The 22,694-nt window shown below is 43.8% G+C and overlaps 1 protein-coding gene across 2 annotated transcripts in view; it reads left to right on the top strand.

Annotated features, from left to right (window-relative positions):
• dcaf12 (DDB1 and CUL4 associated factor 12) overlaps positions 1-22,694 on the top strand; it is a 134,173-nt gene that overhangs the window by 103,543 nt on the left and 7,936 nt on the right. The window contains exon 8 of one of the 2 annotated variants that reach the window (XM_085973791.1): positions 17,233-17,420. The exons of the other annotated variant lie outside the window; for it this stretch is intronic. Coding sequence (XP_085829917.1) covers positions 17,233-17,420 — 188 coding nt within the window. The remainder of the gene's footprint in view (positions 1-17,232; positions 17,421-22,694) is intronic. 2 annotated transcript variants of the gene reach the window in all.

Here is a 22,694-nt window from a genome sequence, read left to right on the forward strand (position 1 = left end):
AATACTCAAGATGTGGCCTCACCAAGGCCCTGTACAACTGCAGCAAGACATCCTTGTTCCTGTACTCAAACCCTCTCGCTACAAAGGCCATTTGCCTTCTTTAACCGCCTGCTGCACCTGCATGCTTACCTTCAGCGACTGGTGCACAAGGACACCCAGGTCTCGTTGCACTTCCCCTTCTCCCAATCTATTGCCATTCAGATAATAATCTGCCTTCCTGTTTTTGCCACCAAGGTGGATAACCTCACATTTATCCACATTATATTGCATCTGCCATGCTTCTGCCCAATCACCCAACCTGTCCAAATCATCCTGTAGTTTCTCGGCATCCTCCTCACAGCACACACGCCCAACCAGCTTTGTGTCGTCTGCAAATTTGGAGATATTACATCTAGTTCCCTTGTCTAGATCATTAATATATATTGTGACTAGCTGGGGTCCAAGGACCGATCCCTGCGGTACCCCACTAGTCACTGCCTGCCACTCAGAAAAAGACCCGTTTATTCCAACTCTTTGCTTTCTGTCTGCCAACCAGTTCTCTATCCAAGTCAATACATTGCCCCCAATCCCATGTGCCTTAACTTTACACGCTAATCTCTTATGCGAGACCTTATCGAAAGCCTTTTGAAAGTCCAAATACACCACATCCACTGGTTCTCCCTCAGGCTTACTACTATTCTTCGCAACATAATAAGCCACTTATTTTAATCTAATACTATCCTTAACTTCTTTAGTTAGCCATGGATGGATTACTTTACCCGTGAAGTTTTTATTTCTCAATGGAATGTATACACATTGAGAATTTAAATGTTTGCCACTGGTTATCTACCATCATATCTTTTAATCTAATTTCCCAATCTACCTTAGTCAACTTGCCCCTCATAACTATGTAAGTGGCTTTATTTAAGTTTAAGACGCTCGTTTGCAACTGAAGTATTTCACTCTCAAATTCAATGTGAAATTTTATCATATTATGATCACACTCTACCCCAGAGGATCCTTTACCATGAGATTACTAATTTAACCCTGTCTCGTTAAACAATACAAGATCTAAAATAGCCTGTTTTCTGGCATACCATGAACCCGTCCTCCAGACTACCTTTGCCAATTTAATTTTCCCAGTTTAAATGAAGATTAAAGTCCCCCATTATTAATGTATTATCATTGCTACAAGTGCCTATTATTTATTGATTAATACTCCAACAGTACAGATACTGTTTGGGTCCTATAAACTACTGCCACCAGCGTTTTCTGCCCTTTGTTATTTCTTATCCCCACCCATACTGATTCTACTTCCTGATCATCCGAGCCAAGATCCTTTCTCACTACTGTCCTTATGTCATTCTTTACTATCAGTGCTACACCCCCCCACTATTTCCATTCTGCCTGTCTTTTCGAAACGTCGCATACCCTGGAATATTTAGTTCCCAACCTTGGTCACCTTGCAACCGCGTCTCTGAAATGGCTATTAGATCAAAGCCATTTTCTCCATTTGTGCCACTAATTCGTCTGTCTTGTTACGAATGCTTCATGCATTTAGATAAAGAGCCTTTAATTTTTTTTTTACCATTATTCCCTGCTTTCATCTTATTCGCTGATGCACTTTTACCACTAAACTCTCTGTCCCTTCCTGTCAGACTCTGCTTATCTTTACCCAGATCACTACACTGCTCCATTGCCTTGACTTTACTCTTCAGATTTCTAAATTTTCCCTCACCTGACCTCTTTCCCCGCCCCCCCCCCCCCCCCAAAACCTTTTTAGTTTAAAGCCCTATCTGCAGTCCTAGTTATTCAATTTGGCAGGACACTGGTCCCAGCTTGTTTTAAGTGGAGACTGTCTCAACAAAACAGCTGACTCTTTCCCCAGTACTGGTGCAAGTGCCCCATGAATTGAAACCCCTTCCTCCCACACCACTCTGAACCACGCATTTAATTCTCTGATCTGTTTGCCCTATGCCAGTTTGCGCGTGCCTCAGGTAACAATCGAGAGATTATTACCTTTGAGGTTCTGCTATTTAATTTGGACCCTAGCTGCTCAAACACTCAACAGAACCTCATTCCTATTTCTACCTGTGTCATTGGTTCCTACGTGGACCACAACAATTGGATCTTCCCCCTCCCACTCCAAATTCTTCTCCAGCTGCGAGGAGATATCCTTAACCCTGGCAACACAACCTTCAGAACTCCTGGTCGTAGGGAACGGTAGCATAGTGGTTATGTTACTGGACCAGTAATCCAGAGGCCTGGACTAATAACCACGGCAGCTGTGGAATTTAAATTCAGTTAATTAAATAAATCTGGAATAAGAAGCTAGCATCAGTAATGGTGACCGTGAAACTACCGGATTGTTGTAAAAACCCACCTGGTTCACTAATGTCCTTTAGGGAAGGAAATCTGCCATCCTTACCTGGTCTAGCTTATATGTGACTCCAGACCCCTTCTTCTCCTCTTAGGCAGTCCCTCGGGAACCGAGGATGACTTGCTTCCACACTAAAAATGAGTTCGCAGGTGACTGAGTCCAATGCGGGACCTACAGTCTCTGTCACAGGTGGGGCAGACGGTGGTTGAAGGGGCGGGTGGGTGGGGTGCTTGGGTTGACGTGCGCTCCTTGCACTGCCTGCGCTTGGCTTCCGCTTGCTCCCGGCGAAGAGACTCGGAGTTTGGCGCCTTCCTGGATGCTTCTCCTCCGCTTTGTGCGGTCTTGGGCCAATGATTCCCAGGTGTCGGTGGGGATGTTATACTTTTTCAAGGAGGCTTTGAAGGCGTCCTTGAAGCGTTTCCTCTGCCCACCTGGGGCTCTCTTGCCGTATTGGAGCTCCGAGTAGAGCGCTTGTTTTGGGAGTCTCGTATCGGACATGCGGACAATGTGACCCGTCCATCGGAGCTGACCGAGCGTGGTCAAAGCTTCGATGCTGGGGATGTTGGCCTGAGCCACAGCAATGCGGTTGACTCTTAACTGCCCTCTGAAATGGCCTAGCAAGCCACTCCGTTGCAACAGACTGCTACAAGAAACAATAATTAGATTAAAACTGGATGGACCACCCAGCATCGACCTCGGACACGACAACAGCACACCCAGCATAGTCGACCCTCCTCACGAACATCTGGGGACCTGTGCCAAAATTGGGAGAGTTGTCCCACAGACTAGTCAAGCAACAGCCTGACATAGTCATACTAACAGAAACATACCTTTCTGCTAATGTCCCAGACTCCTCCATCACCATCCCTGGGTATATCCTGTTCCACCGGCAGGGCAGACCCACCAGAGGTGGCAGCACAGAGGTGGACAGTTGGGAGGGAGTGGCCCTGGGAGTCCTTAACATTGACTCTGGACCCCCATGAAGTATCATGGCATCAGGTCAAACATGGGCAAGGAAACCTCCTGCTGATTACCACCTACCACCATCCCTCAGGTGTATTTGGATTTTCAGAAGGCATTCAATAAGGTGCCACACAAGAGGTTATTAAACAAAATTAGGGCTCATGAGATTGGGGGTAATATACTAGCATGGATTAAGGATTGGTTAACAGACAGAAAACAGAGTAGGAATAAACAGGTCTTTTTCGGGTTGGCAGGCTGTAACTAGTGGAGTACCGCCAGGATTAGTGCTTGGGCCTCAGCTTTTCACAATCTACATCAATGATTTAGATGAGGGGACCAAATGTAATATATCCAAGTTTGCTGATGATACAAAGCTGGGTGGGAATGTAAGGTGTGAGGAGGATGCAAGGAGGCTTCAAGGGGATATAGACAGGCTAAGTGAGTGAGCAAGAACATGGCAAATGGAATATCATGTGGAGAAATGTGAAGTTATCCACTTTCATAGGAAAAATAGAAAAGCAGAGTATTTTTTAAATGGTGGGAGATTGGGAAATGTTGGTGTTCAGAGGGACCTGGGTGTCTTTGTACACGAATCACTGAAAGTTAACATGCAGGTACAGCAAGCAATTAGAAAAGCAGATGGTATGTTGGCCTTTATTACAAGAGGATTTGAGTATAAGAGTAAAGACGTCTTACTGCAATTATATAGGGCCCTGGTGAGACCACACCTGGAGTATTGTGTACAGTTTTGGTCTCCTTACCTAAGGAAGGATACACTTGCCATAGAGGGAGTGCAACAAAGGTTCACCAGACTGATTCCTGGGACAGGGGGATTGTCCTATGAGGAGAGATTGAGTAGACTAGGCCTATATTCTCTAGAGTTTAGAAGAATGAGAGGTGATCTCATTGAAACATACAAAATTCTTACAGGGCTTGACAGGGTAGATGCAGGGAGGATGTTTCCCCTGGCTGGGGAGTCTAGAACCAGGGGCCACAGTCTCAGAATAAAGGGTCGGCCATTTAGGACTGAGATGAGGAGAAATTTCTTCAGAGGGTGGTGAATCTTTGGAATTCTCTACCCCAGAGGGCTGTGGAGGCTCAGTCGTTGAGTATATTCAAGACAGAGATCAATAGATTTTTGACTATTAAGTGAATCAGGATATGGGGATCGTGCATGAAAGTGGAGATGAGGTAGAAGATCAGCCATGATCTTATTGAATGGCGCAGCAGGCTCGAAGGGCCAAATGGCCTACTCCAGCTCCAATTTCTTATGTTCTTACGTTCTAATGTTCTCAGCTGATGAATCAGTAGTCCTCCATGTTGAACACCTCTTCGAAGAAGCACTGAAGGTGGCACGGGCACAGATTGTACTCTGGGTGGGGGACTTCAATGTCCATCACCAAGAGTGGCTCGGTAGCACCACTACTGACCGAGCTGGCCGAGTCCTGAAGGACATAACTGTGAGATTGGGCCTGCGACAGGTGGTGAGAGAACCAACAAGAGGGAAAAACCGACTTGACCTTGTCCTCACCAATCTACCTGTCGCAAATGCATCTCTCCATGACTATTAGCAGCAGTGACCACCGCACATTCCTTGTGGAGACAAAGTCCCGTCTTCACACTGAGGACATCTGAGTACATGTACAATAGAGCGTTGTGTGGCACTACCACTGTGCTAAATGGGATAGATTCAGAACAGATCTAGCAGCTCAAAACTGGGCATCCATGAGGCACTGTGGGCCATCAACAGCAGCCGAATTGTATTCCACCACAATCTGTAACCTCATGGCCTGGCAATCCCTCACTCTACCATTAATATCAAGCCAGGCAACCAGCCCTGGTTCAATGAGGAGTGTAGAAGAGCATGCCAGGAGCAGCACCAGCCGTACCTAAAAATGAGGTGCCAACCTGGGGAAGCTGCAACACAGGACTACATGCATGCTATAGACAGGGCTAAGTGATCCCACAATCAACGGATCAGATCAAAGCTCTACAGTTGTGAATGGTGGTGGACCATTAAATAACTGATGGGAGGAGGCTCCATGAACATCCCCATTCTCAATGATGGTGGAACCCAGCACGCGAATGCATAAGACAAGACTGAAGTGTTTGCAACCATCTTCATCCAGAAATGCCGAGCGGATAATCCATTTCGGGCTCCTCCTGAGGTCCCCGCCCGCCATCACAGAAGCCAGTCTTCAGCCAATTTAATTCTCTACATGTGTTATCAAGAAACTGTTGAGAGCATTGGATACAGCAAAGACTATGGGCCCCAACAACATCCCGGCTGTCGTGCTGAAGACTTGTGCTCCAGAACTAGCTGCGCCTCTAACCAAGTTGTTCCAGTACAGCTACAACACTGGCATCTACCTGGCAGTGTGGAAAACTGCCTAGGTATGTCCTGTCCACAAAAAACAGGACAAATCCAATCTGGCTAATTACCGCCCATCAATCCACTCTCAATCATCAGCAAAGTGATGGAAGGTGTTGTCGACAGTGCTATCGAGCAGCATTTACTGACCAATAACCTGCTCACCGATGCTCAGTTTGGGTTCCGCCAGGACCACTCTGCTCCAGACCTCATTTACAGCCTTGGTCCAAACATGGACAAAAGAGCCGAATTCCAGAGGTGAGGTGAGAGTGACTGCCCTTGACATCAAGTGTGGCATCAATGAGCCCTAGTAAAATTGAAATCCATGGGAATCGGGAAAGTCTCGCCACTGGCTGGAGTCACACCTAGCACAAAGAAAAGATGGTTGCGGTTGTTGGAGGCAAATCATCTCAACCCCAGGACATCGCTGCAGGAGTTCCTCAGGACAATGTCCTACACCCAACCATCTTCAGCTGCTTCCTCAATGACCTTCCTTTCATCATAAGGTCAGAAGTGGGGATGTTCGTTGATGACTGCAGTGTTCAGTTCCATTCGCAACTCCTCATAATGAAGCAGTCTATGCCCGCATGCAGCAAGATGTGGACAACATTCAGGCTTGGGCTGATAAGTGGCAAGTAATATTCATAAGAACATAAGAAATAGGAGCAGGAGTAGGCCAATCGGCCCCTCGAGCCTGCTCCGCCATTCAATAAGATCATGGCTGATCTGATCCTAACCGCCAATCTACTATCACAGAACCATCTCCTGAATCTAACAGAATTAGACACACGAAATAGGAGCAGGATCAGGCTACACGGCCCCTGGGCCCGCTCCGCTACCCACAGGGCCATGACCGATCCGAACCTAGACTCATGTCCAAATTCCTGCCCGCTCCCCGTAACCCTTAATTCCCTTTACTTCTAGGAAACTGTCTATTTCTGTTTTAAATTTATGTAATGATGTAGCTTCTACAGCTTTTTGGGGCAGCATATTCCATGGACCTACCACCCTCTGAGTGAAGTAGTTCCTCCTCATCTCAGTTTTCAAAGAGCAGCCCCTTATTCTAAGACTATGCCCCCTAGTTCTAGTTTCACCCATCATCGGGAACATCCTCCCCGCATCCACCCGATCCAACCCCTTCACAATCTTATATGTTTCAATAAGATCGCCTCTCATTCTTCTGTATGTAACTGAACCGACCAGAGGGCAAGCAACCTTAGATCTGGTCCTGTGTAACGAGACAGGATGAATTAAAAATGTCCTAGTAAAGGATCCCCTTGGAATGAGTGACCATAACATGGTTGAATTCCATATTCAATTAGAGGGTGAGAAGGTTGGATCTCAAACAAGCGTGCTAAGCTTGAATAAAGGAGACTATGAAGGTATGAGAGCGGAATTGAGTAGAGTGGATTGGGAAAATAGATTAAAGGGTAAGACGATACATGATCAGTGGTGTACATTTAAGGAGTTATTTTACAACTTCCAAAAAAAATATATTCCACTGAGAAGAAAAGGGTGTAAAAGAAAAGACAGCCATCCGTGGCTAAGTAAAGAAATTAAGGATAGTATTCGACTAAAAACAAGGGCATATAAGGTAGCCAAATCTAGGGAGGATAAAGGATTGGGAAAACTTTAAAAGACAGCAAAAAATAACAAAAAGATTGATTAAGAAAGGGAAGATAGATTATGAAAGTAAATTAGCAAAAAATATAAAAACAGATAGTAAGAGCTTTTATAGTTATATAAAAAGAAAAAGGGTGGCTAAAGTAAATGTTGGTACCTTAGAGGATGAGACCGGGAAATTAATGGTGGGAAATATGGAGATGGCAAAAACACTGAGTGAATATTTTGTATCAGTCTTTACAGTAGAAGACACTAAGAATATCCCAACACTGGACAAACAGGGGGCTAAAGGGGGGGAGGAGCTAAACACGATCAAAATCACTAAGGAAGTGGTACTCGGTAAAATAATGGGACTCAAGGCGGATAAATCACCTGGACCTGATGGCTTACATCCTAGGGTCTTGAGGGAAGTGGCGGTAGGGATTGTGGATGCATTAGTAATTTTCCAAAACTCCCTGGACTCAGCAAAGGTCCCAGCAGACTGGAAAACTGCTAATGTAACACCCTTATTTAAAAAGGGCAGTAGACAGAAGGCTGGAAACTATAGACCGGTTAGCCTAACATCTGTGGTAGGTAAAATTTTGGAGTCCATTATTAAGGAGACAGTAACAGGACATTTGGATAATCATAATTTAATAGGACAAAGTCAGCATGGTTTTATGAAGGGGAAGTCATGTTTGCCAAATTTGCTGGAGTTCTTTGAGGAAGTAACATATAGGGTGGATAAAGGGGAACCAGTGGACGTAGTGTATTTAGACTTCCAAAAGGCATTTGACAAGGTGCCACACAAGATTATTGCTTAAGATAAAAAATCACGGGATTGGGGGTAATATTCTGGCATGGATAGAGGATTGGCTATCTAACAGAAGGCAGAGAGTTGGGATAAATGGTTCATTCTCAGACTGGCAATCAGTAACTAATGGTGTTCCGCAGAGGTCAGTGCTGGGTCCCCAACTCTTTACAATCTATATTAACGATTTGGAGGAGGGGACCGTGTGTAACATATCAAAGTTTGCAGATGATACTAAGATGGGAGGGAAAGTAGTGAGTGAGGAGGACATAAAAAACCTGCAAGGGGACATCGACAGGCTAAGTAAGTGGGCAGAGATTTGGCAGATGGAATACAATACTGGAAAGTGTGAGGTTATGCACTTTGGCAGGAAAACATAGAGCAAGTTATTATCTTAATGGCAAGAAACTGGAAAGTACTGAAGTACAAAGGGATCTGGGGGTCCTGGTGCACGAAACTCAAAAGGTTAGTATGCAGGTGCAGCAAGTGATTAAGAAGGCCAATGGAATGTTGGCTTTCATTGCTAGGGGGATAGAATATAAAAATAGGGAGGTATTGCTTCAGTTGTACAAGGTATTGGTGAGACCGCACCTGGAATACTGCATACAGTTTTGGTGTCCATACTTAAGAAAAGACATACTTGCTCTCGAGTCAGTACAAAGAAGGTTCACTCGGTTAATCCCGGGGATGAGGGGATGGACATATGAGGAGAGGTTGAGTAGATTGGGACTCAAAAGTACCAGGCAATGACTATGTCCAACAAGAGAGCGTCTAACCACCGCCCCTTGACATTCAACGGCATTACCATCGCTGAATCCCCCAACATTAACATCTTGGGGGTCATCATTGACCAGAAACTTAACTGGACCAGCCACATAAATACTGTGGCTACAAGAGCAGGTGAGAGGCTGGGTATTCTGCGAGGAGTGTCTCACCTCCTGACTCCCCAAAGCCTTTCCACCATCTGTAAGTCACAAGTCAGGAGTGTGATGGAATACTCTCCACTTGCCTGGATGAGTGCAGCTCCAATAACACTGAAGAAGCTCAACACCATCCAGGACAAAGCAGCCCGCTTGATTGGCACCCCATCCACCACCTTTCACCAACATTCACTCCCTCCACCACCGGCGCACTGTGGCTGCACTGTGTACTATGTAACGAGAAAGGATTAATTAGCAATCTTGTTGTACGAGGCCCCTTGGGTCGGAGCGATCATAATATGATAGAATTCTTCATTAAGATGGAGAATGAAGTAGTTGACTCCGAGACTAGGGTCCTGAATTTAAATAAAGGGAACTACGATGGTCTGAGGCGCGAGTTGGGTAGGATTGATTGGGGAATGTCACTCAAAGGGTTGACGGTGGATAGGCAATGGCAAACATTCAAAGACCGCATGGATGAACTACAGAATGTATTCATCCCAGTTTGGCATAAAAATAAAACAAAAAAGGTGACTCAACCGTGGCTGACAAGGGAAATTAGGGATAGCATAAGATCCAAGGAGAGGACATATAAATTGGCCAGAAAAAGCAGTAAACGTGAGGATTGGGAGCAGTTTAGGATTCAACAAAGGAGGACAAAGGGATTAATTAAGAGGGGGAAAATAGAGTATGAGAGTAAGCTTTCAGGGAACATAAAAAGTGACTGTAAAAGCTTTTATAAATATGTGAAGAGAAAAAGATTGGTGAAGTCAAGCGTAGGTCCCTTACAGTCAGAATCAGGGGAATTTATAATGGGGAACAAAGAAATGGCAGACCAATTAAATACATATTTTGGTTCTGTCTTCACAAAGGAGGACACAAATAACCTCCCAGATGTCGGGGAACATAGGGTCTGATGAAAGGGAGGAACTGAAAGAAATCAGTATTTGCAGGGAAATGGTGTTAGGGAAATTGAAGGCCGATAAATCCCCAGGGCCTGATAATCGACATCCTAGGGTACTTAAGGAAGTGGCTCTAGAAATAGTAGATGCATTGCTGATCATCTTCCAACATTCGATGGAATCTGGCACAGTACCCATGGATTGGAGGGTAGCTAATGTTACCCCACTATTCAAAAAAGGTGGTAGAGAGAAAACGGGGAATTACAGCCTGACATCGGTAGTGGGGAAAATGCTAGAGTCCATTATAAAAGATGTAATAGCAGAGCACTTGTAAAACAGTGACCAGATCGGACAAAGTCAACATGGATTAACAACAGGTAAATCGTGCTTGACTAATCTACTGGAATTTTTTGAGGACGTAACTGGTAAAATAGATAAGGGAGAACCAGTGGATGTGGTGTATTTGGACTTTCAGAAGGCTTTCGATAAGGTCCCGCATAAGAGATTACCGTCTAAAGTTAAGGCACGTGGGATTTAGGGCAAGGTACTGACTTGGATAGAGAACTGCTTGGCAGACAGAAAGCAAAGAGTTGGAATAAACGGGTCTTTTTCTGAGTGGCAGGCAGTGACTAGTGGGGTACCGCAGGGATCGGTCCTTGGACCCCAGCTATTCACAATATATATTAATGATCTAGACAAGGGAATTAGATGTAATATCTCCAAATTTGCAGACGACACAAAGCTGGGTGGGTGTGTGTGCTGTGAGGAGGATGCTGAGAAACTCCAGTATGATTTGGACAGGTTGGGTGATTGGGCAGAAGCATGGCAGATGCAGTATAATGTGGATAAATGTGAGGTTATCCACTTTGGCAAAAACAGGAAGGCAGATTATTATCTGAATGGCAATAGATTGGGAGACGTGGAAGTGCAACGAGACCTGGGTGTCCTTGTGCACCAGTTTCTGAAAGTAAGCATGCAGGTGCAGCAGGTGGTTAAGGTGGCAAATGGTATGTTGGCCTTCATAGCGAGAGGGTTTGAGTACAGGAACAAGGATGTCTTGCTACAGTTATACAGGGCCTTGGTGAGACCACACCTTGAGTATTGTGTGCAGTTTTGGTCGCCTTATCTGAGGAAGGATGTTCTTGCCATGGAAGGAGTTCAGCGAAGATTCACCAGGCTGATACCTGGGATGGCAGGAATGACATATGAGGCGAGATTGGGTCGATTGGGCTTGTACTCGCTGGAGTTTAGAAGAATGAGAGGGGATCTCATTGAAACTTATAAAATTCTGACAGGACTGGACAGACTAGATGCAGGAAGGATGTTCCCAATGGTCGGGGTGTCCAGAACTAGGGGTCACAGTCTAAGGATAAGGGGTAGGCCATTTAGGACAGAAATGAGGAGGAATTTCTTCACCCAGAGAGTGGTGAACCTGTGGAATTCTCTACCACAGAAGGAAGTAGAGGCCAATTCATTAAATATATTCAAGAAGGAGTTGGATATATTTCTTAAGGCTAAAGGGATCAAGGGGTATGGGGAGAAAGCAGGGACCGGGTACTGAATTTGGATGATCAGCCATGATCGCATTGAATGGCGGAACAGGCTCAAGGGGCCGAATCGCCTACTCCTGCTCCTATCTTCTATGTTTCTTCGACAGCGCCTCCCAAACCCACAACCTCTACCACCTAGAAGGACAAAGGCTGCAAGTTCCCCTCCAAGTTACACGCCATCCTGACTTGGAAATATATCGCCGTTCCTTCATTGTGGCTGGGTCAAAATCCAGGAACTCCCTTCCTTGCAGCGCTATGACACTACCCTCAGCACGGGGACTGCAGCAGTTCAAGAAGGCAGCTCACCACCACCTTCTCAAGGGTAGTTAGAGATTGGCAATATTTGCTGGCCTTGCCAGCAATGCCCACATCCCAAGAATGAATGCAAAAAAAAAAGCAGCAGAGAACAGTATCTATCCTCCTGACTATACTGCCCCCTACCACTACAACATTGCTTTTCACTCCCCCCACTTGAATGGCCTCCTGTACCACAGTGCCGTGGTCAGTTTGCTCATCCACCCTGCAGACTTTGCCCTCATCCACAAAGGCAGCAAGAGCCTCATACCTGTTGCAGAAGGGCAAATGCCGAGGCTCCTCCAGCACTTATACAAAAGCAAAATACTGTGAATGCTGGAAATCTGAAATAAAAACAGAAAATACTGGAAATCCTCAGCAGGTCAGGCAGCATCTGTGGAGAGAGCAACAGAGTTAACGTTTCAGGTCGATGACCCTTTGTCAGAAGCACTCCTCCAGCACTATACCTGGGGTCCCTTTACCTACCTGAGTTGCAGTCACACCCTCCTGTCCCTAACCACTAAGCAGACCTGTACCACTACCTAACCTAAGGGGTGTGACTGCCTCCGGGATCAACATATCCAGATAACTCTTCCCCCTCCCTGATGCCCCGCAATGTCTGCACCTCAGACTCTAGCTCAACAACTCTGAGCTAAAGTTCCTTGAGATGCAGACGTGGTCATCCAGGATCGCGATGCTCTCCACAAACTCCCACATGCTGCAGTTGCGGCACTCCACTTGCACTGCCATCCCTTTATAACCTTGTTTTATTAATTTAGTTCATTAAAATTTATGTATTTAATTAATTAGCTTATAGTTTAGCTTGTAACTAATTATTACATCTAGTTTAAGTTCTATGTAGTTGAAATGAAATATTTACATGTAACACACAGCACTACAAGTATTGGAGGCAAAAAGCATCACTTCCTCCTCCCTCTGCACCAAATTCCCAACTCTGTTTAGAAGCACTCCGTCTAAGATCACTCCGTGCGTCAGCAAATAGCGATGGGATGCTACAACTACCATCTTGTCTGAGGTCACAAACTCAGCACAGACCTATGATCAAACCTTGGTTCTTCCCCAAGGCTCATGGTACAGGGCATTTTCAGCACCACATGTTGGTGACAGCCCAGCCAGCAACTTGTAGTAGCAGCTCACAGGATGAGATAGTGGGGATGGGCAATAAATACTAGCATTACCAGTGATGCCCACATCTCGTGAATGAATTGGGGGAAAAAAACTGCCCCATTCAGCCAAAAGCCCTTTTATATGAAGAATATTTTGAACCTTTTCTCTCAATATCCTATTAGGAGACATATTACGCAAGGTAACTACTTAAATACAGTTAGTCATTCCATCTTATTTCCAGACGCACATCTTTTTCTCACACAAATATCAAAACAGAAAATGCTGGAAATACTCAGCAGGCCAAACAGCATCTGTGGAAAGAGAAACAGAGTTAACGTTTCAGGTCGTTGACCTTTCGTCAGAACTGGCAAAGGTGAGAAATGTAACCGGTTTTAAGCAAGCACAGAGGCAAGGAACCTACATCCACGACTCTTCCAACGCTCTCCACCAATTTAACAGTTTCTTGTTTCCTGGCTCTGACAGTCTCCTTTGCACCATGGACATCCAGTCCCTCTACAACTCCATTCCCCACCAGGACGGCTTGCGGGGGCCCTCTGCTTCTTCCTTGAGCGGCGGCCCAACCATTCTCCACCACCACCACCTGTCTGAACTTGTCCTTGCATTGAACAACTTCTCCTTTGACTCCACTCACTTCCTCCAAATAAAAGGTGTTGCTATGGGAACCCATATGGGTCCTAGCCAACATTCCCTCTGAGCTGCGCAGCTGTCTGCTGTCCCACACAGCCTGGGACCAGCTTTTTCTAATATTAAATTTCAACTGTGAGTGGGCTGCATATTTAGGGGGTACATTGGACCTAGCAATGCTTGCCTTTTCATGGGATATGTGGAACATTCTTTGTTCCAGTTCTACACCGGTCCCCTCCCTCAGCTCTTTTTCTGGTACATTGATGTCAATCGGTGCCATTTCCTGCTCTTGCCCCGAACTGGAAAATTTCAACTTTGCTTCCACCCCTCCCTCGCCTTCACGTGGCTCCTCTCTGACTCTTACCTTCCTCGCCTTCTGTGGTAAACCACTGTTTGTATTCCTGTTTGTCCTGTTTGTATTCCACTGTGTACATGCCTGGACATGCCTCGGCTGACTCCTCCCACAGGTCCTAGTATAAAGGTGACTGCTCCCCAGCCCTTTGTATCCTGGACCGGTCGACCACTCGAGGCAGACCTCCATTCTGTTGTTAATAAAAGCCTTTAGTTACTCTTCTAACTCTCAGTCTTTTATGAGTAATTGATAGCGCATCACCTTCTTTATCTCCATTTATGGAGAAAGGCTGTCAAACAATATCTACTATAAGCCAACTCACTCCCACAGCTTCCTTGGTTACAGATCCTCCTACCCCGCTTCCTGTAAGGACTTTACTCCATTTTCCCAATTTCTGTCTCCGTCGCATCGGTTCTGACAATGCCACGTTCCACACCAGTGCTTCTGATATGTTTTCCTTTTCCTCAACTAAGATTTCTCCTCCACCGTGGTTGACAGGGCGCTCGACCATGTCAGTCCCATTTCCCGTACTTCTACCCTCACCCCTTTCCTTCCCTCCCAGAATCACGTTAGGGTTCCCTTTGTCCTCCTCTTCCAGCTTCTGCATTCAACGGATTGTTCTCTGCCACCTCCAGCGCGATGCCATCACCAAGCACATCTTCCCCTCCCCTTTCAGCATTCTGAAAGGACCGTTTCCTCCATGACACCCTGGTCCACTCTTCAATCAGCCCCAACACCCGCTCCCCTTCCCATGCAAGTGCAGGGGATGCAACACCTGCCCATTTACCTCCTCCCTTTCCACCGTCCAGGGCTCCAAACACTCCTTCAGGTGAAACACCGATTTACTTGTACTTCTTTCAATTTAGTATACTGTATTCACTGCTCACAATGCGGCCTCCTCTACATTAGGGCGACCAAACGTAGATTGGGTGATTGCTTTGCTGAACATCTCTGTTCAGTTCACAAATGTGACCCTGAGCTTCCGATCACTTGCCATTTTATTTTTCCGTCCCACTCCCACTCTGACCTCGGCCTCCTTCACTGTTCCTTGAGCTTCTGTTGAGCTTAATTGAAACAGCACCTCATCTTTCGATTCGGCACTTTACAACCTTTCGGACTCAATTTCAGATCATAAACACTGCTCACATTTTTTCGGACAGCTGGTAATGATTCTGCTGTTGCCATTTACAGCTTCTCTAGACCCATCTTTTGTTTCTTTACTTGTCCCATTACCACCCCCTTTTGCCTTACCCATCATCCCACAGAGGGCGGTGGAGGCCAGTTTGTTAAATATATTCAAGAAGGAGTTGGATATATTTCTTAAGGCTAAAGTGATCAAGGGATATGGGGAGAAGGCAGGGATAGGGTACTGAATTTGGATGATCAGCCATGATCTCATTGAATGGCGGAGCAGGTTCGAGGGGCCGAATGGCCTACTCCTGCTCCTATCTTCTATGTTTCTATATAGCACCTTTCACGTCCTCTGGATAACCTGAAGTACTTTACAGCCAAATGGCCTACTCCTGCTCCTATCTTATATGTTTCTATCCCTTTTGTCATTTAATCACTCCTGCCACCCTATCACAGACCTTCCCTTTTATTCTTTTCTCCCTACTGCCACCCCGCCCCTGCCCCCCCCCCGCCCTTCCCTGCCCCTGTACTTGCTTAAAAGCTGTTGCTTCTCAAACATTTGCCAGTTCTGATGAAAAGCCAACATCCTGAAATGCTGTTTCTCTCTCCACAGATGTTGCCTGACCTGAGTATTTCCACCATTTTCTGTTTTTATTTCAGATTTCCAACATCTGCAGTATTTTGCTTCTGACAGCAAATGGATGTTTTGTTTGAGGAAAGTTTAAGGTGGTCAAAGACCTGCTGATCAAAGACAGCTTCCATAGAATTGCAGGATGTATGCTTTCACATCTCCATTAGTGCTTCCTTTTGTTTTGGCCAAACTCTGAGAATTTTCACAAATATCTGGTTCTGCTTCCTTCTACTGTATGAGCAATTGACCTGCTCAAGGCTCAATCGCCAGATGTCCTTTGCAGGTCAATAATCAGTAACATCAAGTTTCTAGTCAATCTCGAGAAAAGCCATCAGAATTATATGCAGGCTGGTAAAAATGCATTATTTCAAGTCTCAAGTTGCGCAGTGCTTAATTCGGTATGTTTGACAATTCAAAATAGACAAAAGAATTATCTACTAATTATATTAACTTTTCAGCTTATGAAGATTGGACATCTTCTGTTGTATAACAGAGATTTTTTCTTAAAAGTGGAATAAGAGTAATAGAATTGTTGAATTTTTCATAATTAATTAATAAATCAAATATACTAATTCTAAAGGTTAAAGAAATTGTCTCAAATGCATGTTTAAATATAAAATATTTTTATTGGGCTTTCTGATAGCTCAGCTCAATGGATAAATTGTGCATAGTACTGAGCCACACAGGTCAGGATGGTCCCAGCTTTGAACAATGATGTATGTTCAGTGAGGTGATGTCAATCCGACAGTGTCACAGACAAGAATGGGGAAATAAAATGAGCCAGGGTGTTCCTGCCTCTGATTTCGACCAGTTGACCCTAGCTGAAAATTGTTAAATGTTAGGTGATTAGCTTGGATGTAATACTTTCACAAATTGATAATCTGCTAATATCCTGGTTAGTGCTCACGCAAGTAGCACTTGGCCAAGCTATGAGAGGGATATTCTCTGATTACTGATAAATTATGAAAAACTCTTGGTGCAAGAAAAAAATCAAAATCTCTGTAATTGAGCATTGTAGATTAATGGTCCTAATTTCTAGTTTCTAATTTCGGTGTTTTCTGCTACTGATTTCATTTCCATAACTTTTAAAGAAAAAATCCATGAAATCTTTTGAACTAGTATTCAGTGTTCAATGTAATGAACATGTAACTTGTATCTGTAAAATATCAACAATTGACCCAATCTTGTAAATAGTGTAAAGAAGGGTTCGACCCGAAACGTCAACTCAAATTTCTCTCCACGGATGTTGCCTGACCTGCTGAGTTTTTCCAGCATTTTCTGTTGTTATTTTGTAAATAGTGTAGTCTTATTTTAAAATTCCAACCATCCCCATTGGAGATAAATTCAGTAAAACCTTGAAAAAACCTGAGCAACAGCAATCTTGTTACTGCACCAGAAAGAGTGACATTCATATCTGGATGGGGTATGGGAGGGTGTAAATTCTGTACCAAGACAGATAAAGGAAAAAATATTGCTCAATATTTCCCATAGAAGATGAGTGAAATCATCTTGAGACTAAACATTGAAGGGAGATCATTAGTGGTAAAACAGATTGTTTGTTTGTGTTTAACAGGTATTCGATCTGTAAGCTTTTATGAACACATCATAACAGTAGGAACTGGACAAGGCTCTCTACTTTTCTATGACATCAGAGCTCAGAAGTTTATGGAAAGGCTGTGTCAAGCGAACTACTACAGTGAGAAGCTGAAACTCAAGTCTGGCGAAGAAATTTTAAAATTAACAACAGGGAAGGGTTGGTTGGTAAGTTGGGGAGAGATTTTATGTCTTCAGTTAAATGCAAGATGTGCACAATCGTACAACTACTGTCCCAAAGCATTTTAACGTCAGCATGGTACCAGTACTTGACAAGTTGGTAAGACTTAAAAACCAGCAAATCGCCCAAGTCAGATTCTGTAACTCCTAGGGTGCTAAAGTAGACCAGAGAGGGAATTTGTGGAACATGTGGAAAAACTCCTAAGTAGTGATGAGGGTCTGAAGGACTATGTACTAATATTTAAATAGGGTGATAAAAATGACCCAAACAATGACCGGCCTATTAGTCTAATATGAATAATAGGGAAAATTAAATCTACGAATAGGCTGAAGGAGTCATTGTGTAACAGTAGCTTAGGAAGGTAAGATCCTGCCATACCAACATTTACTATTTTGCCAAATAAAGTAGATTGTCATTCCTTATAATATAGCTTATTTAGACTTTCAGAAAGCTTTTTGTCAATTTTCATATAAAACACTTCTAATTCAACTTTACAATACAAATGCAGGATGGAACATGGGCCTGAATAGGAAACTGGATTTTTAATAAAGTGATCTGAGAGTACTTGTAAAAATTAGACGGAAAGGACTTGCATTTATATAGCGCCTTTCACGACCACAGAATGTCCCAAAGTGCTTTATAGCCAGTGAAGTACTTTTGAACTGTAGTCACTGTTGTAATGTAAGGAAACGCAGCAGCCAATTTCTGTGCAGAAAGATCCCACAAACAGCAGTGTGATCCATCACCAGATAATCTGTTTTAATGATGTTGGTAGAGGGATAAATATTCATAGAAGAATCATAGAAGTTTACGGCACAGAAGGAGGACATTCGACCCATCTTGTCTGTGCCGGCCGAAAAAGAATTATCCAGCTTAATCCCACTTTCCAGTTCTTGGCCTGTAGCCTTGTAGGTTATGGCACTTCAAGTGCATATCCAAGTAATTTTTAAATGTAATAAGGGTTTCTGCCTCTACCACCCTTTCAGGCAGAGTTCCAGACCCCCACCACCCTCTGGGTGAAAAACTTTCTTTTCAACTCCCCTCTAATCCTTCTACCAATTACTTTAAATCTATGCCCCCTGGTTATTGACCTCTCTGCTAAGAGAAATAGGTCCTTCCTATCCACTCTATCTAGGCCCCTCATAATTTTATACATCTCAATTAAATCTCCCCTCAGCCTCCTCTGTTCCAAAGTATACAACTCCAGCCTATCCAATCTTTTCTCGTAGCTAAAGTTCTCCAGTCTTGGCAACAGCCTTGTAAATCTCCTCTCTAGTGCAATCACATCTTTCCTATAATGTGACAGAACTGTACACAGTACTCTAGCTGAGGCCTAACTCGTGTTTTATACAGTTCTAGCATAACCTCCCTGCTCTTATGTTCTATCCCTCGGCTAATAAAGGAAAGTATCCCATATGCTGCCTTAACCACCTTATCTACCTGTCCTGCTATCTTAAGGGATCTACGGACATGCACTCCAAGGTCCTCTACACTTCTCAATATCCTACCATTTGTTGTGTATTCCCTTGCCTTGTTAGCCCTCCCCAAATGCATTGCCCCTCACTTCTCCGGATTGAATTCCATTTGCCACTTTTCTGCCCACCTGACCAGTCCATTGATTGATATCTTCCTGCATTTACAGCTTTCTTCCTCACTCTCAACCACACTGCCAATTTTTGTATCACCTGCAACTTAATCATTGAAGTCTAAATCATTGACATATGTATATATAACTATTGGTCAAGACACCGGGAGAACTCCACTGCTCTTCATTGAACAGAGCCATCGGATCTTTTACATCCACTTGACAGGATAGACGGAGCCTCAGTTTAATATCTCATCTGAAACATGGCACCTCCATCATTGCAGCACTGCACTGACGTGTCAACCTAGATTGCACTTAAGTCTCTGAAGTGGGGTTTGAAGCCAAAACTTTCTGACTCGGGTGAGAGTGCTACCACTGGGTCAAGGCTGACACAAAATATTTGAAATGCTTCACGAATTTGCATGTCATTCTTGTTAGCTATAATCATTGATGCTGGGTCAAAATCTTGGAACTCCCTACCTAACATTATGGGAGCACCTTCAGCATACGGACTGCAGCGGTTCAAGAGGGCCCACCACCATCTTCTCTAGGGCTGTTAGAAATGGGCAATAAAAGCCGGCTGTAGCCCACATCTCGATAATGAATTAAAAAATGTCTCACTGGGGAAGGGAGGATGAAGGTGTAGTACTGAGTGGAATCTGACAAATGTCAGTAACTAGACCTTTTTTTGTCTTCCAATCTACACATAGCGTCTGGATTACCAAGACCTGCTGTAAGATGATGAAATGAGCTGATGACACAAAATAGGGAGAGAAGTAGAAACATAGAATGCAGCAGATTTGCAAAAGGCTTTAGATCAGTTCTACAGCTTGATAGATAAGTGGGAAATGAAATTTAACATTCATGAATAATGTGAAGTATAAGTGCAGATATATAGATAGGGAAAAATGTGGGTCATAAGTATATGATGAATGGAATTGAATATGGCATAACGAGACTTAGAAACGGATTTGGGAGTAATAGATATCACTTTTAATGTCTAGACCATGTAACCGAGTAATTAAAAAAGCTAATAGCATACAAAGATTTATAGCCAGAGCAGTATATTACAAATCCACAGAAGTTATGGTATAACTTCACAATGCACTTTCCAGATCACACTTAAAACACTGTTCAATTTTGGTCAACAGGCTACAGAGAAGATATACTTGCATTAGAAAGAGTACTGAAATGACCAACAAGACTGATCCTAAGTGTGAAGTAATAAAAAAAGAGAAGCTTATGCTGCATAGTCGAAGATCAGCCATGATCTTATTCAATGGTGGAGCAGGCTCGAGGGGTCGTATGGCCTACTCCTGCTCCTAATTCTTATGTTCTTATAGTCTAGAAGAGGGTGGCCAATTGGGATGGTGTAGAGCTCATTTAAGAACATATTTATAATGGCCCTGAATTTGCAGTCAGAGGCGTACCTCTGGAGTATGCCTCTGATTCACGAAATATTTCCAAACTTACCTCCTGGCTCCACAGCTACGGAGAGTTCTGGCCTCCAGGCGTACGCCTGTGTAAATGCCCACAGATCCCAGGGACACGGGCGGTTCGGAAGCATCCCTGGGATCACGTGGGCCAAGTCCTCCAAAGAGAAAGGAGGATTCCGTTGTAGTCATTTCCGAACGGAATCCCCTAATGACATGCAGTGGAATCCTTAAATAATTTAGACAACTCTTAATTTGAAAATTAGAACATTTATTTTTATTAAAGTCCCTACAATACAGCAAATACAATGGGCTGGATTTTCCGACCCCCACGGGTGCATACAAGGTGTGTACGCACCCATAGGGGCCACGTAAGTGCCGGGTTTAGGCATGCGAAGTGTGTGCGCTAAAACCCGACACTTGCGATCTGTGAAGAATCCTCTTGACAGATCGCATGCATGCCCGGGAGAAGGGCCTCCGTGGGCAGAGTTGCGCTTTCTGCACAACTTCCGCCCGCTGAAAGCCTTTAAAAATCGTCTGCTTTTACCTGCATAAGAGTTGCTTTACCAACATAAGAGTTTTAAAAAATTAAAAATTTTCAGTCATTTATAATTTTAAAATACTTTCAGAAAGGTAAGTTTATTTTTAACCCTGTAAAAAACATAATTTTTTTAAATTAAATTTTTATTTAAAATATTTAATTTAATGTAATTTTAACTAATTTTAAATGTGATTTTTAAAAAATGATTTAATGTTAAGTGATCCCCATTCATACTTTTGACAGATCTGTGCGTAGGCACCTGTCAAAAGTGTGAAGGGGGATTCCCTCCTTTGATTGGTTCCCCATGGCCCATGTTTTCCCAGGGATGCTTGCGAACCGTAGGCATCCGCCCGCAGGAAGCCTCCAATCAGAAATTCAGGCCCAATAAAAATGTAATTTTTAGAAAAATAATTTTAAATATTTTAATGTGGTCCAAAATTTGCATAAACTAATTTTAAGTGTTTGTGCATCATTTTTTAATTTTTAATTTAAGATTTATATTACCCTTACGCTGATGAAAGCAGGCTCTACACCTACTTTTACCAGCCATAAGAGTTTTGTGGGCATTTGCTGGGCAGTACTTGGGCAAAGAGCCAAACTCTGCGCCAGCAAAAGTAATTTCTCAGTCGGTTTGGTAGATCTGTCAAGACGAACCTTGACATATCGCAAGTTCTGGGTTTTCGCACATGTGCAGCGCATGCGGAAACCCAGAACTTGCGGGGCCTTTCAGAAAGCTTACGACGATGTACCGAGCCATAATATATTAAATGATAGACATCAGTATCAGATTATTACTTCAAAGTATGTCAAAAAAGTTGGGCTTGAGGTCATAAAAAGAAATGAGTGAAAAGCGCTTGTCGCATACAGGAAAGATTTCCATACTCTTTCTAGATCTACCAACCAAGGTAATTGAGGCAAAAGGTGATTGTGATTATTCAAAGTACAATTAGATGGTTAAGATATAGAACGAGAAGAATGAGTTTTGAAAGGCCGAATGATCTTTGACTTGCTTGTGCTTTCAGTGGAGTTTGAAAAGTTTGAGATTCAGAATGTATTTTCAGTAATTCAGGTTTTCCTCAACACTTCTTAACACAGGAACAGTTTGTAGTGAGAAGGAGAAATAGTTGCTGGCTTGTTGCTTGAAAAGCTTGGCGATCCCTGAAGGTAGCAGGCCAAGTAGATAAGGTGGTTAAGAAGGCCTACGGAATACTTGCCTTTATTAGCCGAGGCATAGAATATAAGAGCAGGGAGGTTATGCTTGAACTGTATAAAACACTAGTTAGGCCACAGCTAGAGTACTGCGTGCAGTTCTGGTCACCACATTACAGGAAAGATGTGATTGCACTGGAGAGGGTACAGAGGAGATTTACAAGGATGTTGCCTGGACTGGAGAATTTTAACTACGAGGAAAGATTGGATAGGCTGGGGTTATTTTCTTTGGAACAGAGGGGGCTGAGGGGAGACCTTTATTGAGGCGTATAAAATTATGAGGAGCCTAGATAGAGTGGATAGGAAGGACCTATTTCCGTTAGCGGAGGGGCCAACAACCAAGGGGCAGAGATTTGAAAGTAATTGGTAGATTTAGAGGGGATTTGAGGGGAAATTTCTTCACCCAGAAGTTGGCGGGGGGTCTGGAACTCATTGCTTGAAAGGGTGGTAGAGACAGAAACCATCATCGCATTTAAAAAGTGCTTGGATATGC

Source organism: Somniosus microcephalus, chromosome 2 (genome assembly GCF_052327205.1).
Source record: "Somniosus microcephalus isolate GS21.2 chromosome 2, FLI_Smic_1.0, whole genome shotgun sequence".
Lineage (NCBI taxonomy): Eukaryota > Metazoa > Chordata > Chondrichthyes > Squaliformes > Somniosidae > Somniosus > Somniosus microcephalus.